Source organism: Amblyomma maculatum, chromosome 5 (assembly GCF_055883805.1).
Source record: "Amblyomma maculatum isolate TAMU_Amacu chromosome 5, ASM5588380v1, whole genome shotgun sequence".
In the NCBI taxonomy this organism is placed as follows: domain Eukaryota; kingdom Metazoa; phylum Arthropoda; class Arachnida; order Ixodida; family Ixodidae; genus Amblyomma; species Amblyomma maculatum.
In genome coordinates this window covers 103,808,092-103,830,139 of record NC_139348.1, presented here as the reverse complement: position 1 = coordinate 103,830,139, position 22,048 = coordinate 103,808,092, and the positions used below count along the sequence as shown (strand labels likewise).

General features: G+C 45.7%; 1 protein-coding gene across 1 annotated transcript; it reads right to left on the bottom strand.

Annotated features, from left to right (window-relative positions):
• Positions 1 to 1,198: 1,198 nt before the first annotated feature.
• On the bottom strand, positions 1,199 to 21,398 carry Nubp1 (NUBP iron-sulfur cluster assembly factor 1). Its single transcript, XM_084604020.1, has 11 exons — positions 21,317 to 21,398; positions 21,104 to 21,208; positions 19,312 to 19,448; positions 16,642 to 16,710; positions 16,365 to 16,397; positions 10,490 to 10,577; positions 9,590 to 9,744; positions 8,037 to 8,147; positions 6,237 to 6,339; positions 5,064 to 5,147; positions 1,199 to 3,466 (listed from the first exon to the last, which is right to left on the bottom strand). The coding sequence occupies exons 1-11, from the start codon at positions 21,345 to 21,347 to the stop codon at positions 3,432 to 3,434; spliced, it is 951 nt and encodes a 316-aa protein (XP_084460146.1). The 5' UTR covers positions 21,348 to 21,398; the 3' UTR covers positions 1,199 to 3,431.
• Positions 21,399 to 22,048: the final 650 nt, after the last annotated feature.

Genomic DNA, 22,048 nt, shown 5'->3' with positions numbered 1-22,048 from the left:
CAGGGCTGCTCTGCACGTCTGGGAAAGCATGGCGTCAACGGCGCGTCTGCATCGTACACTAGTCCGAGCCTGTGATGCTGAGGTTTGGCACAAGCATACTAGAAACGGCAAGCAATTTTTCGCATCGCTCGACGTCGGCTGCCGCACTCCTGCGCGACCGCACGGGGCACCGAAATGAATTTCGGCGTTTATCCAGCGACCCTGACGACAAAAACCATTCAGCGGAGGCCGACATACCCGCGACCTCTACGAAGGAACGGCCACGGCCCTCTGGACAGCCGCCAACCGCTCCGGGCGATGAGGAGTGTTGCGGAAGTGGTTGTTCTCGCTGCGTGTGGCTAGATTACGCCGAAGATCTTGTGCAATTCTACAAGGACGGTGGTGCCCGCGCCGCCGAAGCGGTCGCGAAGATACCCGACCTCAATGTACGCCAGTTCGTCAAATCGGAACTGGACTACATACTGAAGAACAAGCACGAGAAGTAATCGTAGTGTTCTTTGGGGACTCAGCCAAATATAGCTGCGTTGAGATATATATGAGCCGCATTGCTAAGTGGTCGTACTAAAACTCGACTTAGTCGTGAACGCGTAGTGTAACAACTTTCAAATCGCCGGTTGACGGTCGTGGAGTTTTACCAGTTTCGATTCCCTTTCCGATTCCGATTCAGCAAATAAATACGCACCTAATGTCGCGACCAACGCAATGACCAACGTTATTGGATATAGCTAGTAACGGTGGTCGCGACTGACCTTCAATACTGGTGAAATCCTTACGCCATCGCTGCGTTCCCCCCAACAGTAAACGCAGTTAATAGATACTGTATGACTCGGCTGCGCAGAAAAGAAAACTAAAATTCGGCAAGAGAAGAAATAAAAAAGCAAGAGTACCTACACAGGTTAGCAAAGCAAAAAAGAGAAAAAAAAGTAATATATCAACACCAAAGTAATATATCGACTACCAAAAAGTTAAAACATCCAAACTTAACTTGTCAGATTTGTGTAAAGAAAGATTGGGACTGCAATTACAAAACAGCAAGCGCTTTGGTGGCAAAAAACGACGCAGTTTGCACTCTACTGATACACAACTATTAGAAAACAGGCTGAAACAAATTATTCAGCGACCGGGCAACCCATGCATTTTACTTCAGGAGACAGCTGTCTTTGCATCCAGAAAGGATAATATGCTGCAGGGAGATGTGTACACTATTGAACAGTTTTTATTGAATATATTTAAATCACCTAGAAAAAAATGCTTAATGAAGTTTCAACCCTGCTTGTCAGATAAAGCAACAACTGGACTGGCTACTATTCACATGTCTGCATCACATCAAATTATTTCTGTCACAAAAAGTTACACACAGCACCAGCTGTTTTGAAAAAGTCTAGTTAAACTCCTGTCCGTTTCCCAAAGAGCCTGAAGCAAGCAGACACCAAGATTTTTGTCAAGGGAGCAATCTTTTGCTCAGCCCAGCAGCACTTCAGCATATTCAATTGAGCATTTTCATCTGCAAAGTATGGGTCTCCCAACTACCATCACAATTTAGGTCTTGCCAGAAGTGGAGAGAGTGCATCAGCTGGAGCGTTGGCAGTCGTCTCGATGTCCAGTGGCCGCTCCAGGCAGCACAATCCAGATCGCAGCTGGTCTGGCAGCTCGGAGACAGCATGCAGCGACCACTCTACCTTGTTGCTCAGTCCGTAGCCCTGGCCCTAAGTGGAGTCGTCTGCTCCAGTGTGGCTGCTGCAACCCACGTCTAACTCGAGAGCAGCATACAAGCGTGCCTCCGGCTGGTGTAGCCGCATAGTGGGTTCCTGGCTCTGCCACAGGTTCTCCACTTCGGGAACCTTGCGCTTTTTCTGGGTGTTTGCACAGCTGTGGTGCCTCAAAGGTGGCGTCCACACAATGGAAAAGCTGGCTGCGCAGGCGGACAAGCTCCTGCTCCGGCCATCGGCTCTCTTCACAGAGACCCTTCACCTGTCCTCACCAGGGTGCTCTGGCGGTGCAGCCGCTGTTTAGCAGCTCCTGATTCGGCCGGCTGCACAGCCAGGGTGGAAATCTTGGCTTTCAGGCTGCTCTTGTCTCATCACACACCTCCAGCACTGCACAGATTTTTTAACTCTCTTCGTGTAAGGTGGCCACCAGGCCCTAGACGTCCCACAGCTGCGACTCGAGCAAGCACTCCTGTTGGCCCATTTGCTTCAGTGGCAGCTGTTGTTGCAGCCACTGCACATTCTGCACGCTGCAATTTCAGCCAGCGCTTCCCTCGCTGCTGCCACGCAATGCTGGCCGACTGCCAAGAAGTGCTGCAGTCGTCAAAGCCGGGCCTCTTCCAGCTGCAGCTCGGCCTCTTTCTTGGACATCTCAGCATGCGGAAGGGAGTCCTCTGAAGTCTGCAGCTTTGGATGCAGGAGCAGCTCCAGGCATCGCTGGGTCTCCTAGAAAGGAGTGCTCCCACCTCAGCATCTGTTGGCCCCTGGCCCAGTAGTTTTAGCTCCTCCTGCTGTCTGCCTCCGCTTGCAAGCACTCTTGGAGGTTTATACAGGCCTTCGTCCCCTGCTGCAGCTGCTCCAGCACCTCCTTTCGCAACTCACCCTGCTTGTGCAGGATGCAGCTGCAGGTGGCCTCGTGCTCCACACGTAGCCACTCGTGGCAGTGTTTGAACTGCACCTAGGCCAGCTGCTGGTCGTGCTGGGCCAGGGCATTCTGCCAGGCAGCATGTTCCTGGAACAGCTAGCCTTGCAGATTGTCCATGTTTGCGTGGGTGCAGCCACATTGCCTGGGCGTGTGCCTCTGCTCACTCCTGGGTGCGCTCGGCTCCTCCTCCAGTGTCTGCTTGTCACTGAGCATTGAGGACCTTCACCTAGTGGTTCAGGTTGCCCCCTATCTGCTGGGACAGGTTCCACCTGTCCATAGAGCTGCTGCCACTCCTCTGTTGCTCCTCGTACTCCTGCTGCCGTGTGGCAGCTTGCTGGTGCTGCTGGGTTGCCAAAAGCACCTCTCCCAAGCTGAGGAGGTCAGTACGCACAGCACTGCACAGCTGGCCCAGGTCCTCCAGCCACTAGGACATCAGAAATAGCCAAGGCCCAAACCCCCCCTCCTACAGAGAACTGTTCACATCACCCCTGGTTGCCAGAATGGTCAAAAGCATGACAGAAACTCTCACGCACTCCAATATTCAAACTATGCCCTCTGCCTGTACTATACAGTTATGTACCAAGCGCATTTCAACTATCCAGCTGTAGACTGCTATATGCCAGACTACAACACACGTAAATGTATGTATACAAAAGAAGCCTACAGGCTTCCTGCAGGTTTGCACACAATCGCATCATGCTTGGAAATATGGCCAGAAATCCAACAACTTCAAGTGGTGCTTCTGGTAAAGAATGCTTTTGTTCCGACAGAAGGCATCCCAGGGTTGCCGCAGCCAAGACTCAGCTGGAAAGCCCCGCCAGGATACTGGAAAGCTCTGCGCAAGAAATGAGAAAATATGGAACACTTAAGCTTCACCTTAAGACTTGACTACACGAAATAGCGCCTTTAACATTGCCTTTTCATTCTGCAATTTTAAATTTTGTTCAGATTGTTTAACTTTTAAAATTGTTGTGACTAAAATCAGTACAGATTCCAAACATGCATTAGCACAAGTACACACCACAATGTGTTCACTAGGTGCAACTCTTAAAATGCCTGGTGCCAACGATCCCTTGTGGCCTGTGTTGCATGCTTAGCAATGGGAGAACAAGGGTTCTGGCCCTAATGGCTCTCAAAGTTATTTTAATAAAACACTGTTATTTGCTGAAATACCCTGATTAGAGGAGCCTACTTGTTAATTTTGGCTTCATTTAGGCCCTCCCCAATTTGCTGGCTTTATTTGAAACTTGTGAGATTTTTCTAACATGTAGGATGATGGCAACGGACAACTGCGGTGCCAGGGTTTCAATAGAACAGACTCTCTATGTATTTGTATCATGCCAAAAAGTACTAACAGCTAAAACAGCTAAATGATTTTATACTTGCAGGCCTTATACAACACTATCGCCGAAGTCATCTCACTTTAAATTAGCCTGCATCGAACCCTTCGTAACACCAGTACCCAAGACGCATAGCAAAGGTAGCGCCTCACTGCTCCCAAATTTTGTTTCCATTTCAGGCTACAGCTGCAGAAATAGTACTTCTGTGCTTGAAGACTGATTTCACTATTCTTGCTATACACAGCACATGAAAAAGGCTTAAAACATGAGCATGACTGCAGTAGCAACTTTGGCATCTAATGAAGTGCAAATAGCCGAGCCACAGGTACAGTTTGTGCCATGTATCAGTTGTGATCGGACACTGGTGCGCCCGTTCAGTTTATAATATGTTTGCTTTTGTACTCTTTAGTGTTTGTTTTCTTGCTTTTTCACTGGAGCACTACCAATGGCAACCTGATTGGCCGTTTTCACTCTTCATGTTGCAACCTGACGCTGACAACATGGCAATGCTGAACTCAAAAATTGAAGCATAGGTAAGAGCACTTGCTTCACCCATGTGAGCCACAGCTGCAGCCAAAACCAATACCGTGCTTTGCAAGTTGTGATCAATAAAAGGAATGCAAGTGGAACACCAGTGCCAAAGTGAAAAAGAATGAACAACAAAGAAAACGAGCAAAACAGTTGCAAACCAGATGAGCATGCCTATCTCTGATGATGACTGGTAGGTGCTCTCCACTGACTGCGTTTTATTTGAAGCAAACATGCCATCCATAAAAAGCCAGATGCCTGGCATTAGGCAGCCAATCGCAGATGTGCTTCGCACTCGTATTCACCCAATATGCGAATTGTGAGTCAAGCTGCCTGTGCCAGTGCTTCTGGTGTGAACTGCAGCGCTGTAACACACACAGCCTGGCGAGAGAAGCGAGCAGTTTTTAGTGCTCAGGTATAAAGCTTTTTCCACCTGGCTGAGCTTATAGGCGTGAACCTGTGCGAAGTTAAAAAAGGAAAGAAAGAAAAATGACGCTGCCCAGTCACTGTGTTTCTCCACACCAAGGCAACGTTGAATGGAAAAACACGAATTGGAAGACTTACTCTGCACAACCTCCTTGCACACTTTGGATGCTGGAGAGTCTGGATGTTCACGTAGGAATGACTTGCCCTCATCACATGACTTCGCTGCAACGAATATAGAACAAAATAAAATGATTAAGCCAAGCAAACATGTTAGGGGAAAACAAAAAACGCTCTGGTAAAGCTGAACAATGGCAGAATAGATGGCTGAGGAAGAGCAAGGAAAGAAAGGTTTCTGTGAATACTGCAAAAGGTTGCAAAGTCCAATGAATTAGAAATGAAATTTAAAGAAAAGGAAAGAAAAACAGATGAACATATAAATGCGTGTTCTATAATTTTTTTCCTTCTTCCTATTTTAGGTCCAATATGAAGTCATATTAACCTACTGAGGCTTTAAGTCCATCTAGATACTAACTCCTGTCCAGCTGGAAGCACCTGGTCCGGGATGACATATGAACCACTTAGACTAAATTTTAGAACAGCTTTTATCCAAATCTGAGCGGACAGAAGACTGTTACAGCTCTTACTACTAGCCATGGCCGCCGAAAATACTTCTGGGGATGACTGACACTTTACAAGGCAAGAATTCCACGAGTCAAGGAGTCCTGCCAAGTGACACCTGGCAGTCTGCAAGTTGTACGTGAACGATGCTTGAAAGTCTATGAGGAGCAGGCGTGAAGCGCTTTTGGCAAATAAGTTTGTGTGCCCTTTGCAGCTGTTGTCATTTTCAATTTTCTCTTTTTTGTTGTTGGCTTACACTAGAAGGAAACTTTTTTTTTTTTCCCCTCCTGGCTTTCAGTTCACAGCTTTATGCTTAAATTTAAGGTTGGCCTAGATTCGAGTAAATGTGGTACTCCTGACGCCTTGGAAATTTGCGGAATTGATTCCGTGGCCTCTGCTCCTTCTTCATGGCTACAGCGAAGGTGGGGGGGGCATGGTGTCTGCTTCAGCCAGTGGTGAAGGGCGAGAGATGCAAAAGTGGCTTCAGAATTATTACATTACATTAGTTATATCTGGGTTCACTAGAGGCTGCAACAGGCATCGGGAAAGCGCCGAGGTTGAGCCTACGAATGCTCTGCACGTAAAGAAACAGCCCTCAACTACCAACTTTTATTCCAACAAAAGTTGATTACCCACCGATGCCAGCTCTGCAAAGTGCACACATAAAGAGAGAGGAACATGATTGTGACTCACCAAGCTGAGGGTCGAGGGGCAGGGAGCCCAGAAAAGGCAGGCCCAGTTCCTCACAGAGCGCAGCTGCACCTCCTGTGCTCGCAGGGAATATCTCGCTGCGCGTCTGCACGTAAACAGAGCCACACACACAGCAGTGCTGACCTCCCCATTTTCAAACCAAGAAAGCATTTTTCTTAAAAAAAAAAAAACAGCATGCCCTCTTGTTTCTAGAGATTCTCACATTTGGCAGTCGAACTTCAAAAAATTTCTCTGCAGAACTGCTAGCCTATCCGAGTTCAAACATTGCGCAATAATACAAGGTACTAACATCTTATCTTTAAGCTGTGATTTACATCATCTCTTGCTTAAAATTTTTGGTAATTAATAACAAAGTGTGGTCAGCTGCGAGGTTATTTTGTAGCTAGTAGAGCCTCGTAGAACAAGGTTCAAAAGGTTATCTGAGCAGCTGATCCAACAAACCCTCGTTACCTGCCAGATGAAGGAGCAAGTGATGGTCATGCACAGTGGTTGTAACATAACTAAACGTACGCATTTTTAGTCTTGTTCTTTATTTAAAACATTCTTCTGGACACTACCTGGCCTTTGATAGCAAGGCAAAAGTTTTCTGCTCGACGATAGGCCTGTCAACCACACACTTTTGAACAAATACACACAAAAAATATCATAGAGAATCCAGGTTAAAATGAGAGAAAGAAGATGGTTACATGGTATGAAAGAGCACTGAACAAGGGTAGAGGTGGGGGCCCAGCCTCAGTTCACAAGTCGAGAAAATGTTTCGACAGTGGATTTGTACCCTAGACCAGGGGTCCTCAAACTGGGTTTCGCGAAACACAGGGGTTCTGCGGGCTGTCTTCTTGTGTTCCGCGAGAATCCTCAGAGCTCAGGGCAAGCACTGCTCTCAAAGAGAAATTTAATGGTGAAGGCTTGGTGACATTTTGGATGGGGACTGCTCCACTGTTTCCATGCCTCTTTGAAAGGGCAGTGAACATTTCGCTTCCCTTTGCAACTACATATGCATGTGAACAGGCATTTTCTGCCCTCGCCTATCTGAAGAACAAGCACAGGAGCAGTCTTGACCCGGCAGCTGATATGAGACTGGCTCTGAGTGCTACTGAGCCACGCTTTGACTTGCTCTTAAAAGGGAAGCAGTACCACCCATCACATTAGTATTTGTATTAATCTGTGCAATAAACATTTAACCTTTGCAACTCTCTTTGCAAAAATGCACTCGACAACATTGCTCGTAAGTGAAGGCAGGGGGCGGGGTTCCCTGCAACTTATTGAAGGCTTTTGGGTTTCCTCCAAGCAAAAAAGTTTGAGAACCCCTGCCCTAGACGAGGACAAAGATGATAAGTCCACTTGTCAAAACATTGGCTCGACTTGTGAATACAGAAGCTAGCGTGACAGCAGGAAATTGTAAATTGCAGGGTGTAACGTCCTGAAGCAACTTTCAACTTGAACTCCGATTTCAAAACAAAGATACAGCTTTTATACCACACAGCAAGTGTAAAAGTTTAGTGAAGTCAGTATGCAAGGAGGCAGCTCTTAAAAGTAATTTCAAAAATAGACACAAGTGATCTATGTACTGTGAAAGTGCATTTGCTACTGCGCCTCAGTTTATGCTAGCAAGTCGTTCGTGTATTTTTGGCTAGTACTGGCTACCAAGTGACTGCAGTTTACCGCCGAAAATTAGTCGTGTATGCAGCAGTGGTGGTTCTTGCTTCATCTTTTAACGTGCACAAAACCTTTTACAGGTTTAACAGATACGGCTGTTAATAACAACCGGGTGTGCCATCTCACCTGGCACTTGGGGCAGACGAAGCCACGCATGTTTTCGAGGACACCCAAGATCCGCAGCTCCATCTTGTGGCAGAAGCCCACCTGCTTGCGAACGTCCTGAAGCGACACCTCCTGAGCGACACAGACAAGAAGATAAATGGGGTGGTTTCATGAAACACCGCTGGCGCCAAAAACATTGCGAACATTACAGCAACCTGCTGCTGCAGTAAATGAGCATTCAGCACAAACAGCAAGCGAAATGAATGAAATAAAAATTCAGAAGCGGTCCCTCCAGAGGTTGCTAACACAGAGCCAATCCGCAGTGGAAGAGTTTGATCTTTCTTTCACTCTGCCATTCCTTCCCCTTCCAGTGGCATGCGTCACATGGAAAAAATACTCAGATGGACAGCCTCAAAAGGAGCACTGTGATACCACGGGTAGGGAAGAACGAAGGGTGCGGCCAGAAACCAGTTCCCAGAATTTTGTGAAAGTGGAAACGGCCGCCATATTCTCTGTAGGTGCAGCTTTTGTAGACATGTTGATGTGAAAAGCAAGGCGCCCGTGCCATGTCAGTGAACGTTAAAGAACCCCAGGTAGTCAAAATTTCCGGAGCCCTCCACTATGGCATTTCTCACAGCCTGAGTCACTTTGGGACGTTAATCCCCATAAACCAAACCAGTCTTCATATCAAGGTTGTTTAGTTCCTCTGCTACCACTATCCTACAGTGGCAAGAATTTCAAAATAAGCATTGTTTTCAAACTGTGGTTGAGAGGATCCTACTAACCCAGAACAGTAAAACCGTGCACAATCAGTGCTTAAACGTGGCGTGACTTTAGCAGGTACACTATAATACTTGGCAGCAACTTTTATAGGCAATGAAAGGAAGGCTATACAGGGACAGAGTGTACCAACCATGTTATTATGCCAAACGGTTTGGACAAACAGCCTGGTTTGGTTTATGGGGTTTTAGAGCCCCAAGACAACTCATGGAGAATATCATCATGGAGGCCACTGGACAATTCCAGCCACATGAACCCCTTTGAAATGCACTGACAACGCGCAGTACACACGTGTCTCACTTGCCACATTCACTGAAATGCGCCCAGTATGACCGAGATTGAACATAGACCCCCTAGCTCACTAGCCGAGCTCCCCAACAACTGGACCACTGTAGCAAGGTGTGCACAACAGCACACCTGCATTAGTGTTCAAAAAAAGGAAAAGAAAAGCTGTGAATATTGTTAACTGTATACTATGCTTAAAGAGAAGCTAACAGCTGAAAACGGGGATTATATTTTGCTGCATAGGATGCTTCATTTCCAAAAAAAAAAAGTGGTCACCGAGCATAGAAGGTGAGTCATGCCTCCCCATCTCAGCCATGCACAGTCCAGTGAACTGAATGCACGTCGGAATGTGTGATCTTGGCACCCAATTCAAAGCTACAATAGTTAAACCACAGCCCAGATAAATGAAATAAGATATGCCAGATTGTAAGACTACCTGTAGTAAGCGCACCCATTTTATTAGCTATGCTGATGCAGCTAACACCTCGATATCACGTGGAAACCCTTGCCTGCGGTGTTGTGACTAATATGACTCCAGAAAGGTTGCAGTCCTTCAGGTACTGTGCCAGGCTGAGGTGCTCGTCGGAGGTTCCCGGCGGTGTGTCCACCAGCAGGTAGTCCACGTCTCCCCAGTCAACGTCTCGAAGGAACTGCTTGATCATCCCTGAAGCACAGAGATCAGCCAACAATGGTGTGGCAGTAGCAACAACTCCACCGAAAGTGCACGCACCACAACAATAAATTAATCGGGCCTACATTCATAGTATTAAAAAAAAATACATGGTTCTAGTTTAAAATATCTGCCTTCAGGAACCTAAGGGTGCTATTGTGTTGCCATGTGAGCAAAATTTACAAAATGGACACGCAACTAAAAACAGATTTCTTGTTGCATCAAAACAAACAAGGGTCTCTGCTCAGAAAAGGTTCTTGACTAATGCACTCAACTGGCAGACATCACTGTTGTCTTTCCCATCACATCTGGCCACACAAACATGCCAACTAAGTAGCCAACACAAAGACAAAGGTACTGCAAAACGAGATAAGGCTCTCTGAACTAGTCGTCATGTAATATGCTTTGCACTAAGACCAATGCAATCTCATAAACCATAAGCATGTGACTAGAGTTTCGATACAACAACAAATAATGTACGACATCCTACATGCATTTGTTCAGTCTGGGCCAAACCAATCCACAAATTCATTATAAGTTAAAGGCGCCAAAACAACACGCACACACACAAGAAAAGAAGAGCGGGACAGAGCGCCTGTCCCGCTCTTCTTTTCTTGTGTGTGTGCGTGTTGTTTTGGCGCCTTTAACTTATAATGAATAGACACCAACTAGCCCAACAAGAAGTTCTCTTAAACTACAATCCACAAATGCAAGTCAACAAACAGTACTGGTGCATTACCATTCTTGCGAGGTCCCCTCCAAATGACTGCATCATCAGGCGCAGTTAGGAACCCAACGGAAATGAGCGACAGGTTGTCCTCTGTATACTGGAATGCAAAATGATAATGCAAAATAAAGCGAACAGTCAGCAATCACCATTGAAAGTGCAGACAAAGTAGATTGAGGTGTGCATAAAGCGCTGCCAGCACTGAACATCGTAGCGACGCGAAACATGCAGTCGCTACAGCTGTTTTGCTAGCTAGAGACCCCCTGTGGGGTCACTGCAAGAGGGAGGGGACAGTATCCGTACTACTGACCCCTCCTGAAGGGAGCTCTTCCAAGAATTGTGACCATAACATCCATTCTGTTCTTCCCGTGTCGGTCTTGAGTCCCGATTGGGCCACCTTTTGGTGACATAATAAGATCAACACGGGGCCGTGCGCGGGAAGCGACCAGAGAGATCACCATCGGCTTGGGCAGCAGCAGGTGCGTACGTTTTTCACTCCGGGTTCCCCGGCACTCGGCCGAGGGACTGCGTGTTGTGAACGCGCACGCACCTTGTATGATTGCTCAAGACCAGGCCCGAAAGAAGACCGACGCTCACCTGTACGGCGCCGACACTTCTGAGTCGGGAGGGCCTGGTTTAGCACGGTTCTTCGTCACCACCGGCCAGTGCCGGTGGCGGCGCACGTTGAGCCATCGACATGCGACTGTGTCGCCGAGATGCACTCCGCGCATCCCTCATCCTTAGCTCCGCCGCGGACATGTGAGTAGCCTCTGCATCATGTGTGTGACGCCGCGACCCCGCTCTCAGATACTGCAGCTGGGCTGCGGGTTTGTACTGAGGTCTGGGGGATCAGTGCAGTGTTCGTGATATAGCTTTCTGTGCATCAAACATTTTTGCTTATAACTTGCGTGCTTGCTTTCTTCGGAGCGGAAACGCAGGCGCGCAGTGCATGCTAACTGTGCCCTCGGCTTTCTCTGGCCCAAACCCGCGGCATGTCGGTGAGATGACCGCGTACCATCTAACAATGGCACACCTTTGAAAAGTACCCCACAAAATTCAGCAGACATATGCCCTGATGCCTCATAGGCGTGCTCCCAACGCATCGTACTTCTACCGCTGCAAAACATCTGTTAACAGCAAACAGATTACTGCAACCCAGTACCCAGGGCCAGAATTAAAAAAATTTCTTCTATTCCGGCTTGTCCTCTTTGTCATTACTGGCTGGAATGCTGCTCATCATCGTGATTAAGACTCCTAATTTTTTTTTTTTGCTACTTCTGCTAAGGAAATCAGGACGCTTGACAGAAGAGTGGAAAATTACCAACTTATTCACCCAAGTGTAAAGCGAGGAGGGAAAGGGGGAGGCCTGTTTTAAGCATTAAGAAAATTCCTAGAGGTATTTTTATAATTTTAACCAAATCTCCATCAAAATGACTGCCACTTGACGTTTTCCCGACGCCCAGTCCCGCGTCACGCATTCCTTCCTTCCCCTACCCCATCCAAATTTGTCAGCGCCTTCTCTTTCTGAAGGTCCAGGGGTTCCCTTTTTTCGACATTTATAGCCACCCTCCCTTTTGCCTCTGCACGAATACATTGAAAGCTGAATTCTACAGTTTTTCCCACTGAATTTAATCCTTGTGCCAGCGGAAATAATCTGAGCGCCGACTGATATAATCTAAGCGCCATGTAATTTAATTCGAGTGTCAAGCATTTAATCATAGCGCCAGCATATTTAATCCAAGCGCCAACTCGAATAATGTCAGCGCCAACCAATTTAACCCTAGTGCCAACGCAATTAATACAAGCGCCAGCGAATTTAATCCGGGTGCCAAGCAATTTAATCCACAGGTGGAAAATGAATGTGGTGGAGGGCTCCAAAGCACGAAACATGAATTCCAGAAATAAATAGAAATTGAGATCACATTCCAGACCATGCGACAAGTGAAGCGTCAGCTTATGGAATGGCTTTCGACAATTATATGACAAACCCACAATCTGAAGGGTCCCAGAGCTGTGGCTTACTGGCTCTATATTCCAAGAGGACAATTTATCCCACAAATGTGCGCACTGCTGATTACAGAATATATACAGAATTAAAATGTCTTCGATGAAACACACAATTATTTTATCACACAATTAAAAAACGTTTTAATAAACCGTATCTAATTTAGCTATATGTAATTTCATCAGCCAAACATTACACAGCCAATGCTAAAAAGTTCCAAAGCAGACGGCAAGTTTTCCGCCTCCGTTTACTCGGTGCCAAATTGTCATCCATTTTTGCACCATGTTAGAAGAATGAATGAAAGCACAGACACGTAAATTCATTATTAAAAATAAGTGTACTTTCTTTTGCAAGAAATAGAAATGTTTTCTCAAGAGCATAAAACAAAAACTGCTAGAAACGCAGAAGACAAGAGATTTCAAAGCAGGCAGCAATCTTCACGCCTCCGTTGTGTGTGCCGTGTTGTGGTCTGCATTTGCACGACGGAGTAGAGCCGGGCAGTGGTGGTGCATACTCGTATACTATAGGCAGGTGGTAGCCAGCATGTTTTCATTAATTTCGCATTAACTTTAACGAGCACTATTTTCTTCCATGGAAGCTGATGAGCAGTGCCCTGACATCCTAATCAGGCACCGAAAACGGGGCCGCCATTCAAGCCTCTAAGTGCACCAAGAAGAAAGAACAGCAAGGTATCCGAGCATGACAGGGCCAGAATTCTCGAAGTGTCGAGGCGTGGAGGAGACGTGCAAAAATTGGCAGACACGCTGGGCATCAATTTAAAGGCGGCGAGATCCATTGCAGCGAGCGGTAGAGAAGCGTTGAAGAAAGGCGGAACATCGAAGAAATTCGGAAATGAGGTAGTAACGGCTCTAAAGAATACTGTGGATAACAACCCTGCTTTCACGCTAAAGCAAATAAAGCAAGCAGTGGAAGAAGAATTGCCGGGAATCGCCATCAGCATGAGTAGCATTGATCGCCTACTGGATTCGCACGGTTACACTATGAAGTTGATGACTCAAAGGCCGATCGACCGCAACAGAGACGACGTGAAACGCAGCCGCAAAACATACGCGCAATGGCTGCAGTGTGAAGGACCTTACTTGTGCAGGTTTTACATCGATGAGACTAACTATAATATATGGTGTTCAAGGAGCTTCGGCCGTGCAGTGAGGGACAGCCTGCGAAGCAGACGACAACTGGCATTAAAGGAGCAAACCTTAACATTCTCGCCTGCATGTCCACAAATGGTGTCATTCATTTGGACGGCCGTCGGCAAGGTTCACTGGGTCGTTTTCAATTAATTTTTGAGCGACATATCAGCCCATGTCGAAAGTGAAGAACCTGGTTCTGAAGCGGTTTTTATTTTTGACAACGCTCCAGCTCACAGTCGTGCGGAACAGGCAAGCCTGGCCAGTCAGACGCACTCGATCGAGCGGCTGCCTCCTTACAGCCAGTTTTTCAACCCTATAGAGGAAGTCTATTCGAAGTTCAAGTCGGAAGTCAAAGCTTTCCTCAGCGAGCGGAGAGACCTGGTGCTAATCACTCCTCCCAGAATGACTAAAAAGGACCATTGACGCAGTTTGTTGCTCGACGCTGCTCGACACTCTATGCAGCAAATACAAAGGGTAGAGTGTGCTGCTTTTGACTGCCATAACTTTTCTTTTATACGGGCAGCTTTGCATGAAGACGATATGTAAAAAGTTTCGAGTTACACTAGGACCTGCCTAATGTCTTCTAGAAAATAAAATTGTGTTTCAAAGTCTGCTACTTCTGTGCTTGTACGTGCTTATAGTTTGTTGGAAACCTACGCTGCTAGGATTGCCACCCAGGCAAATTAAGTACTGCTGATAAGATGACCATAGTGAGAAGCCAGAAGCTATTCCTAGCCTCGGTTATGCGCTCCGCTGTACATAGTTTCATTCACTCCACCGTGTCGCGGCCAGACTGAATGAAGGGGCGCGCTCTCTCTTTCCGTGGTAGTGGCCGTGTAAAGTTGAAAAAGCGGTGAAATGAGGTAATGTTTCTCTTACTCTAAGTCTTCACGCCGAAACCAACTGTGCCTTACACTGATCCTTTTCTGTTAGCAGTGTTAAATCCCCCCCATGATTAGAAACAAATACATTTCTGCACTGGTTGCAATTTCATAAAAACAGCCGGCTGTCGTGTGAAGGCCGCACTTGCCATCAGCATGCAGATTCAGTGCATATGACAACCCATAATAAGCAGTGCTTAACCAAACAATTAGAAGATGACAGTCATATTTATTCACCTGCCATGGGTCTAAGCTAAAAGCTGCAAGAGACGTGTCACAAACCGCATTTTTTCAGCTGCGCGTGGTTCTTGGTTGTTGCAAGATATAAGAACGAAGCGAAATAGTGCATGCAGATGTGACGCTTCCTCGTCGCATGGTCTGGAATGTGATCTCAATTTCGATTTATTTCTGGAATTCATGTTTCGTGCTTTGGAGTCCTCTAACGCATTCATTTTCCACATGTGGATTAAATTGGTTGGCACCCGGAATAAATTCGCTGGCGCTTGTATTAATTGCATTGGCACTCGGATTAAATTGGTTGGGGCTGACATTATTCGAGTTGGCACTTGGATTAAATATGCTGGCGCTATGATTAAATGCCTGACACTCGAATTAAATTACATGGCACTCAGATAATTTCCGCTGGCGCTAAGATTAAATTCAGAGGGGAAACCTGTAGTTGCTAGTAAGATGGGTGGCAAAGGTAACTTCACTCATGTTTAATAGCAGGAAAAAAAGATTTGCACTTTAATCCCGCCTTGTTTCTGAAATATAATGCAGATTCATCCTTAAGCATATAATACGAGGGAAGTTTTAGTGCCACATCCATGTCAATATGGTTTAACCTGAATTTTTTTTTTTTTCAGCTAAGAATCTTATCTGCTCGAGCAAGCTTGAACACCAAACGTGGTGGCTCAACCAATAACACATTGATGCTCTCCCATGCGCTACTGGCACCTTCAGAAAGTGGCAAAAAGTGCCTTTCGTTCACCTACAAGGTTATGCCACACTTTGGTATGTCTGCTACATTCTTCTAGCCGACTTGGTTACCATAGTAGGTGCCAGAATGCCTTCATAAGAGATATCGCTTATTTCGTAAAGAGACATCGAGTCAAACAAGTGGTGGTCTTTAAATGAAGACTATACCTCACATCACACTGCAACAGCTAGCTTTGATTTTAATGTGCATTAGCAGGATGGTAGGTTTTATTTACTATTTATTTATTGCTGATTTAGACTTTAGAGGGGATGCACCAGGCAACTTTCCCCTAGAGTGTGGCTTCTCGTGACCCTTTGTTTGTTTAGCCATTGTAACTTATGCTGGATGGTCAGAAAACATTTTGTTCAGCAAATTGACATGGGTGTGAGGGATTAGCCGGGTGAAGTCCTTAGTGCAGGGCCGTAGCGCTAGATGCAGCCACCTAGCCATGGCCTCCTAGATCTAGTGAACAGGATGCCCTCAGACGGACATCTAACATTTCCTTGTTTGTTGCTAGCAGTAAATGCTGCTTGTGTCAGCACACTGCCATATTCCTTTGCCCTAGAGACCACGACCTGCTGTGGTTGGCCTGCATGCTGCAATCAGCTATTAGGGTGGCAACTTCACTTTCATCCGCCAGAAAAGCAAAGAATACACATATATTCCTCCCATCTGCTTTTCAAAACCTCACAATTACAAGAACACATTCTCTGCCATAGAAAGTTAAGGGCTTTAACCACGATCAACCTGTCATCATGAACGATGATAACAATGTAACTGAGTTGAGTGTAGAGAATTGATGTTATACTAACTCTGCATGAATGTTCATTGCTGTTCAGAAATACATGCAGAAATTAACAGAAAATCTTACCACTGGAGACCAACCGGAAGCGCTCTGGTGGACCTATACAAAGCAAGGAAAAGAGAGAAAGATGACAAAGTAAATAAAAAAATAGACCCAGTTTGCAAACAGGTAGTTTGCCACTTAATGAGCTATAAAACAGATGAGAGGGCAAACTGCCTGTTTAAAATGATCAAAGCTCACAAGCTCTGCTCCATAGTTTGCCTTACTCAGCCCACTGTTTGAAATGTGAACTCTGGAAGAAATGTTGCCAACACATGCTGCAGAAAAAGCATATGACACTGACCTGTTCTCCTTCAAGGCCCAAGATCTTTGGCTGTGATGGACCACAAATGTCCACATCCAGGACAGCAACCTTCAAATTCAAGAGCACATTTCAAGTGAAAGCTGAAGCACAGGACAAGAGCACATGCGATCAAACTGTTAGCCACACATGAAGCAGCAACACAGGCAGACAGACCAGACCAGCCTGTGGCCTACTGGTTTAATGGTTAGGCCCGTTTTTGCCATAAGCAACACATAACTTTGAATAGCTACACTTGACAAGTGCAGCCTCATTTCTTCCACCCTTCTCCCACTGGTCGCTGCAGCTAGTGATGGCATGATTGACAGCTAAACAAGCAACATCATTCACCCGATCTGCTGTCAAAGATAGGGCTGACTAATGGCAAGAAAACAAGAGACTAAACTGCCGAAATAGTCATCACGAGATTCGACCCGTCATATTCATCTGCAAGAACATTGCCAGTCACATTGCCAAATGAAGAACAAAGCACCTTCTTGATAGATGCTAACTACCACGATAGATGGATAGATGGATGCTAACAGCATTTCTTCTTGAGCTTCGAAATACTTACAGAGGCACTATGAGATTTACTCTTTAAATACAGACTGCAGTGGCTTTCAAGCTATGCATCCTCTGGATGCTAAACTTCTACTTGTATGTTTCTGCTCTGCGCTTCAGCCATCCATCCTCCAACAAACATGCCTGAGCAAACAGTGCTGAACTGTGCTGCACGCTCCCAGTCCTGTTGGCTTGTGACAGTGATTCGGGATGAGTGAAATGCTGCACTGTTCCAGAGTCACCGACATGTGTCAATCTAAAGAAAGTAGCTTTGCATGCTTCGTGCAACAATCGCAGCAGTCAACTGAAATCATAGGAAGATGAAAATGTGAAAAAATAAAAAGGAAGAAAGAAAGTTGGAAACAGGAGAAGACAGCAATCTACCATTAGAGTTTGCTATGATGGTATAGCATCCAGTGTTCAATGTTCCGACGGTGCATGTTGTCTCTGAGGATCAGTGCAAGAGAGCCTTGGGACATTACCAGGAGTCCTTTTCTAAATATGTGGACATGGGCACTTCTGCGTATTGACTCCATCAAAATGATGCTACTACGTCCAGAAGTCAATTCAATGAGCTCAGCAGAGAATGTCATTGCCACTGAACCACTATGGCAGCTTAAGATTGAGCTAAACTATTAATTACTATATAATGATAATATTATTTGTTCACCTCTACTGTGTCCAATCGATTTACATTAATAAGGTACAAAAATGTACGGAACCCATGCCATTCCTAATTTACCCCACTGAAGGACGCTGTTCAATGTGTTGATCTCACCCATACAAGAGGGACCCCAAAAGGGAAGTTGTTAGTAACGAAACCCTTTATGCTCTCCTTTCTTTACATAACCTGTAAGCACCCACACAGTAGCAGTGACAATGTAGAGCGCAAACATTTCTACTTTAAATGCTCGCCTGTTCATTGCACAAGCATTTGTTTTTTTACTGTATATTTTTTTTCCAGATAGTGTAACACTTCCTGAGTGAAGCTGGCGAGCTTGATCCAATCAGTCTTTGTGGCCCATGGTTAGTACACCCATCTCACAATCCGCAGGCCCTGATCTCAATCCCTACCCTATCTCCCATTTTTCTTTTCAGTTCAATTATTCTCCTTTGATTACAGGAACTGCCCTTCAAAACCTGGTGCCATTCCAAGCATTTTTCACATGTTCCTGAATTTATATAGCCCAACAGACAGTCATTTCCTTGAGGTGTGGGTGGACAGACAAAGAAAAGCGAAAATACAGCCGTTACATGCAATGCTGCAATAGCGCTCTACCTAACTCATAACTTCTTGCCATGACCATCACCTTAAACAAGATGTCCCCAGGTAAGGAAAACATGACAGCAAGTAATGAAAACGTTTTGCCAAATCTGTGCACAATAAGATGCGCTTGGATGATTTAGAGTGACAGCTCGTAATATGGACACATTGATTTCCATGTAAAACTGGTCACAACACAAAACTACCCATAATAATAATGGCTAAGGAAAATAAATTTACTGGACAAATCATTTTGTGGTTGCTATACATAGTGGTAGATAATGAAGTTGAAACTGGACATATTTGAGCTGAATTCGAAGTTCACTGCACTGGTTACTATTACATTCAAGAAACTGCAATGCAGTTAGAACAGCCTCATTAACCACAAGATGGCAAGCTTCACACTAAAACGTCTGAATGCTGAACTGCTCAGAAATGATGTGGCTGCCACGGTAAGCAATAATAATGATAGTAATAATTGGTTCAAAGGAAGGGAAGGGCGCAGTATCTGTCACACTTGTCTCTGTAGACACCTGAACTGCGCAGCAAGGGAGTGAAAGTGGGAAGAGAGAAACGAGCCATAGTGGAGGGCTACGGAGTAATTTCGACAACCTGGGAATCTTTAATGTGCGCTGACATCGCACAGCACACGGATGCCTCTGTGTTTTGCCTCCATCGAAACGCAGCTGCTGGCGGTCGGGATCAAACCTGGGAACTACGGCAAGACGTCTTACCACTGTATACAACCAGTTTTGCGATCACATCATTTCCTTGCGACAGCTGTGCAGAATTTTCACCCCAAAGTGAATCTGAATTACGCAGTGCATGGAAATGGGTCCAATACTCACGTTAGGCTCCGAGGGGGACAGCGCCAATCCACTGGCCAAAAGAGAGGTCACACTGCTCTTTCCAACTCCTCCTTTGCCCGAGAGGACAAGCACAATGTGCTTGACCGTCAACAGGCGCTGGGCTATTACGGCTATGTCTGGAAACCCAGAAAACCCTCACACCGGTTAACGCAGCGAAAAGTAGAATAGTATGATACAACTAAAAAATGTAACGGAAAATGCCTCTACAACAAAGCACTCCTCACAATGGCAGCAATATGCTGTCATGCCATCATCTCTTGCAGTGCTAGTGTGACATCATGATGTAAACCGCGATGTGATTGAAATGTGTCTTATACCCTTGTCACACGAGCAGTTTCCATGCACAGTGAGTCGATGGAGATCGAACTCGATGGGGATCGGCCACTGCTACACGGAAGTTTTCAATGATGATTGAACTCGATCGACACTGACCCTATTAGGTTCGCAAATGACAACTGGGATTCTAAGTAACATTGAGAGCAGCCCTGCACTCACCGTAAGGTGAAAAAGAATTGACAAAAACTAGAAATAAACAAAAAATCTTTTGGATTAAATTTAGACTGCATTAACCAGTTCGTCAACTAGTTTTTCAGGAGTCAAAATGACCTCTCTCTAGAATGTGCGGTGTTCAGATGTAAACAAACTAACGATGTTCTGGGCTGCCTATCTGTTCTTCTGTGGCAGTGCAGCATGCTGTAGCGGATTCCTCATGTTCACCTTTGAGCATGCTTTACGACAACCGAGACCAAGCAGAGCCCCACAAATGCTTCCAATGATAGCAACTATGAATGCGGCAAAGACAAAAGCCGAGTTGTGGCAGCATCAGCAGTGCAAATTCAATGCGGAAAATCCATGTCGTTAGCCCATGGTCATCCCGCCGTTGCTTGCCTGTGGTACCTCTGGGTTATGCCGAGCTGTGAGGTATTTGAATATTCTGTGAACGAACTGTCAATTAAAAATATCACTCAGTGCAATATCCGACTTGTTTTATCATGCTTCATTTCATATTTTTACTGGATGTTACCTGTGGCGCCCCCTGGAAGTTCACCAGCTCACTACTTAACGGTCGTTGAAATTTGCCGAGCGACAGCAGTACAACTCGATGACCCTCGAACATTTTGATGCTTATCGACTTAATGGGCATAGAGATTGCCCGTGCGAGAAAGGAATAAGCCATTGGTTGAAGGGCCTCCCTTATGGGGCATTTATCATTTCGTTCTTGAACTGAGATGCCTCACATCTGCGCTCGTAGTCGTAACCAAACATATCATAGTAACCAACGTTTCTATGCATAAACGATCTTGGTTTTCAACGAGTTTAACGTCCCAAAGCGACCCAGGCTTATGACTGGCGCTGTGCTGGAGGCTCTGGATAATTCCCACCACCTAGAATTTTTTAACGTGTACCGACACTGTACTACACCTTGTGCTTCATCAAAATGAAGGCGGCTCAGTAGTTGAGCGCCGTAACCGCTGCACCACTGCGGCGGGGCTAAAAAGACTTGAAAGACCAGTAGATGGCATCAGTTCGAAGTAAAAAAAAAAAAGAGAGAGAGAGAGAGAGAGAGACAGACTTTAGCAGCGATGATATTAACAAGGTCTAATCGTAGGCTAGTATTTGAAACCTTGCAATTTGATGGTTACCGCAGCAGCCTGTATCGCTGCTTTTCAGTGTTTGACTGCCACCCGCTTGAAAGCGAATTGCGTGCACCTTTCAACAGTTACTGCCTGTTTCTTAATTAGCATACGCACAGAAAAGCAGACGTGCTCACCTGGGTCAGGTCCTCTAGCTGCGCCCGTAGCACAGAGACGTTGGTTGGGGCATCCCTCACACGAAGCGGCCTTGCCAGCTAAGTTACTCGCTGTACCTGGGCAACCTATAAGAACGATTTATAGGTGTCGGGTTCGACGAAGAATCAACCAGATATTCGACTCAAAAAAATGAAAATGAAACAGAACATGCTCATGTTAGCGAAGTTACTTACTTGCCGGAGCGTTTAAAGGAACATCGGCCATGTTACCATGGGGAGGGTATTTTTGCCGGTCGTGAACGCGCAATCACGTGACACAAAAGTGACGTAGAGCTACTACGTCACTTCTGCGTGTCTTGTCGACGTTTTTTTTTTTTTTTTTTTTTTTTTTTTTTTTTTTGGGCAGCGAGAAAAGCGTTTGGCCGTCGGAGCGCGGCTTCGAGCTGGCGGAGGGTGAGCATCTAGCCGTCCGCACGCTTTCTTCTGTTTTTTTTTTTTTTTTCCTATTAGTAGGGAGAGGTCGAAAGGAGGGGCGGGTAAAGCCCCTCAATAAAGGGGCTTTAGGGGCGGGCAGGCTAGCCAACGTAGACAGCGTGGTTTCAAATGAGTGACGGCTTGGAGCTGCCCTCGGTAAAGCAGTATGCACGCTTGCTTCCTTTTTTCTTTTTCGCTAGCTGTGAGGTATGGGCTGGTTTGGCTTGAGAGGCAGCGGAGGGAGTGCTGAAGATTTGCTGTCGTTTACCTGGCTCAATCAGCCGCTTTTGCACCTTAAAAGTTACGCCTCAATTATGTACATACAACTATATATATATATATATATATATATATATATATATATATATATATATATATATATATATATATATATATATAATGTAGTGACGTATCCGTAAGCTAAGTAACATCTTGTATACTTTCACAGCTTAATTCCAAACATCAACGTTTACGCGCCGCAAGATGCTATAA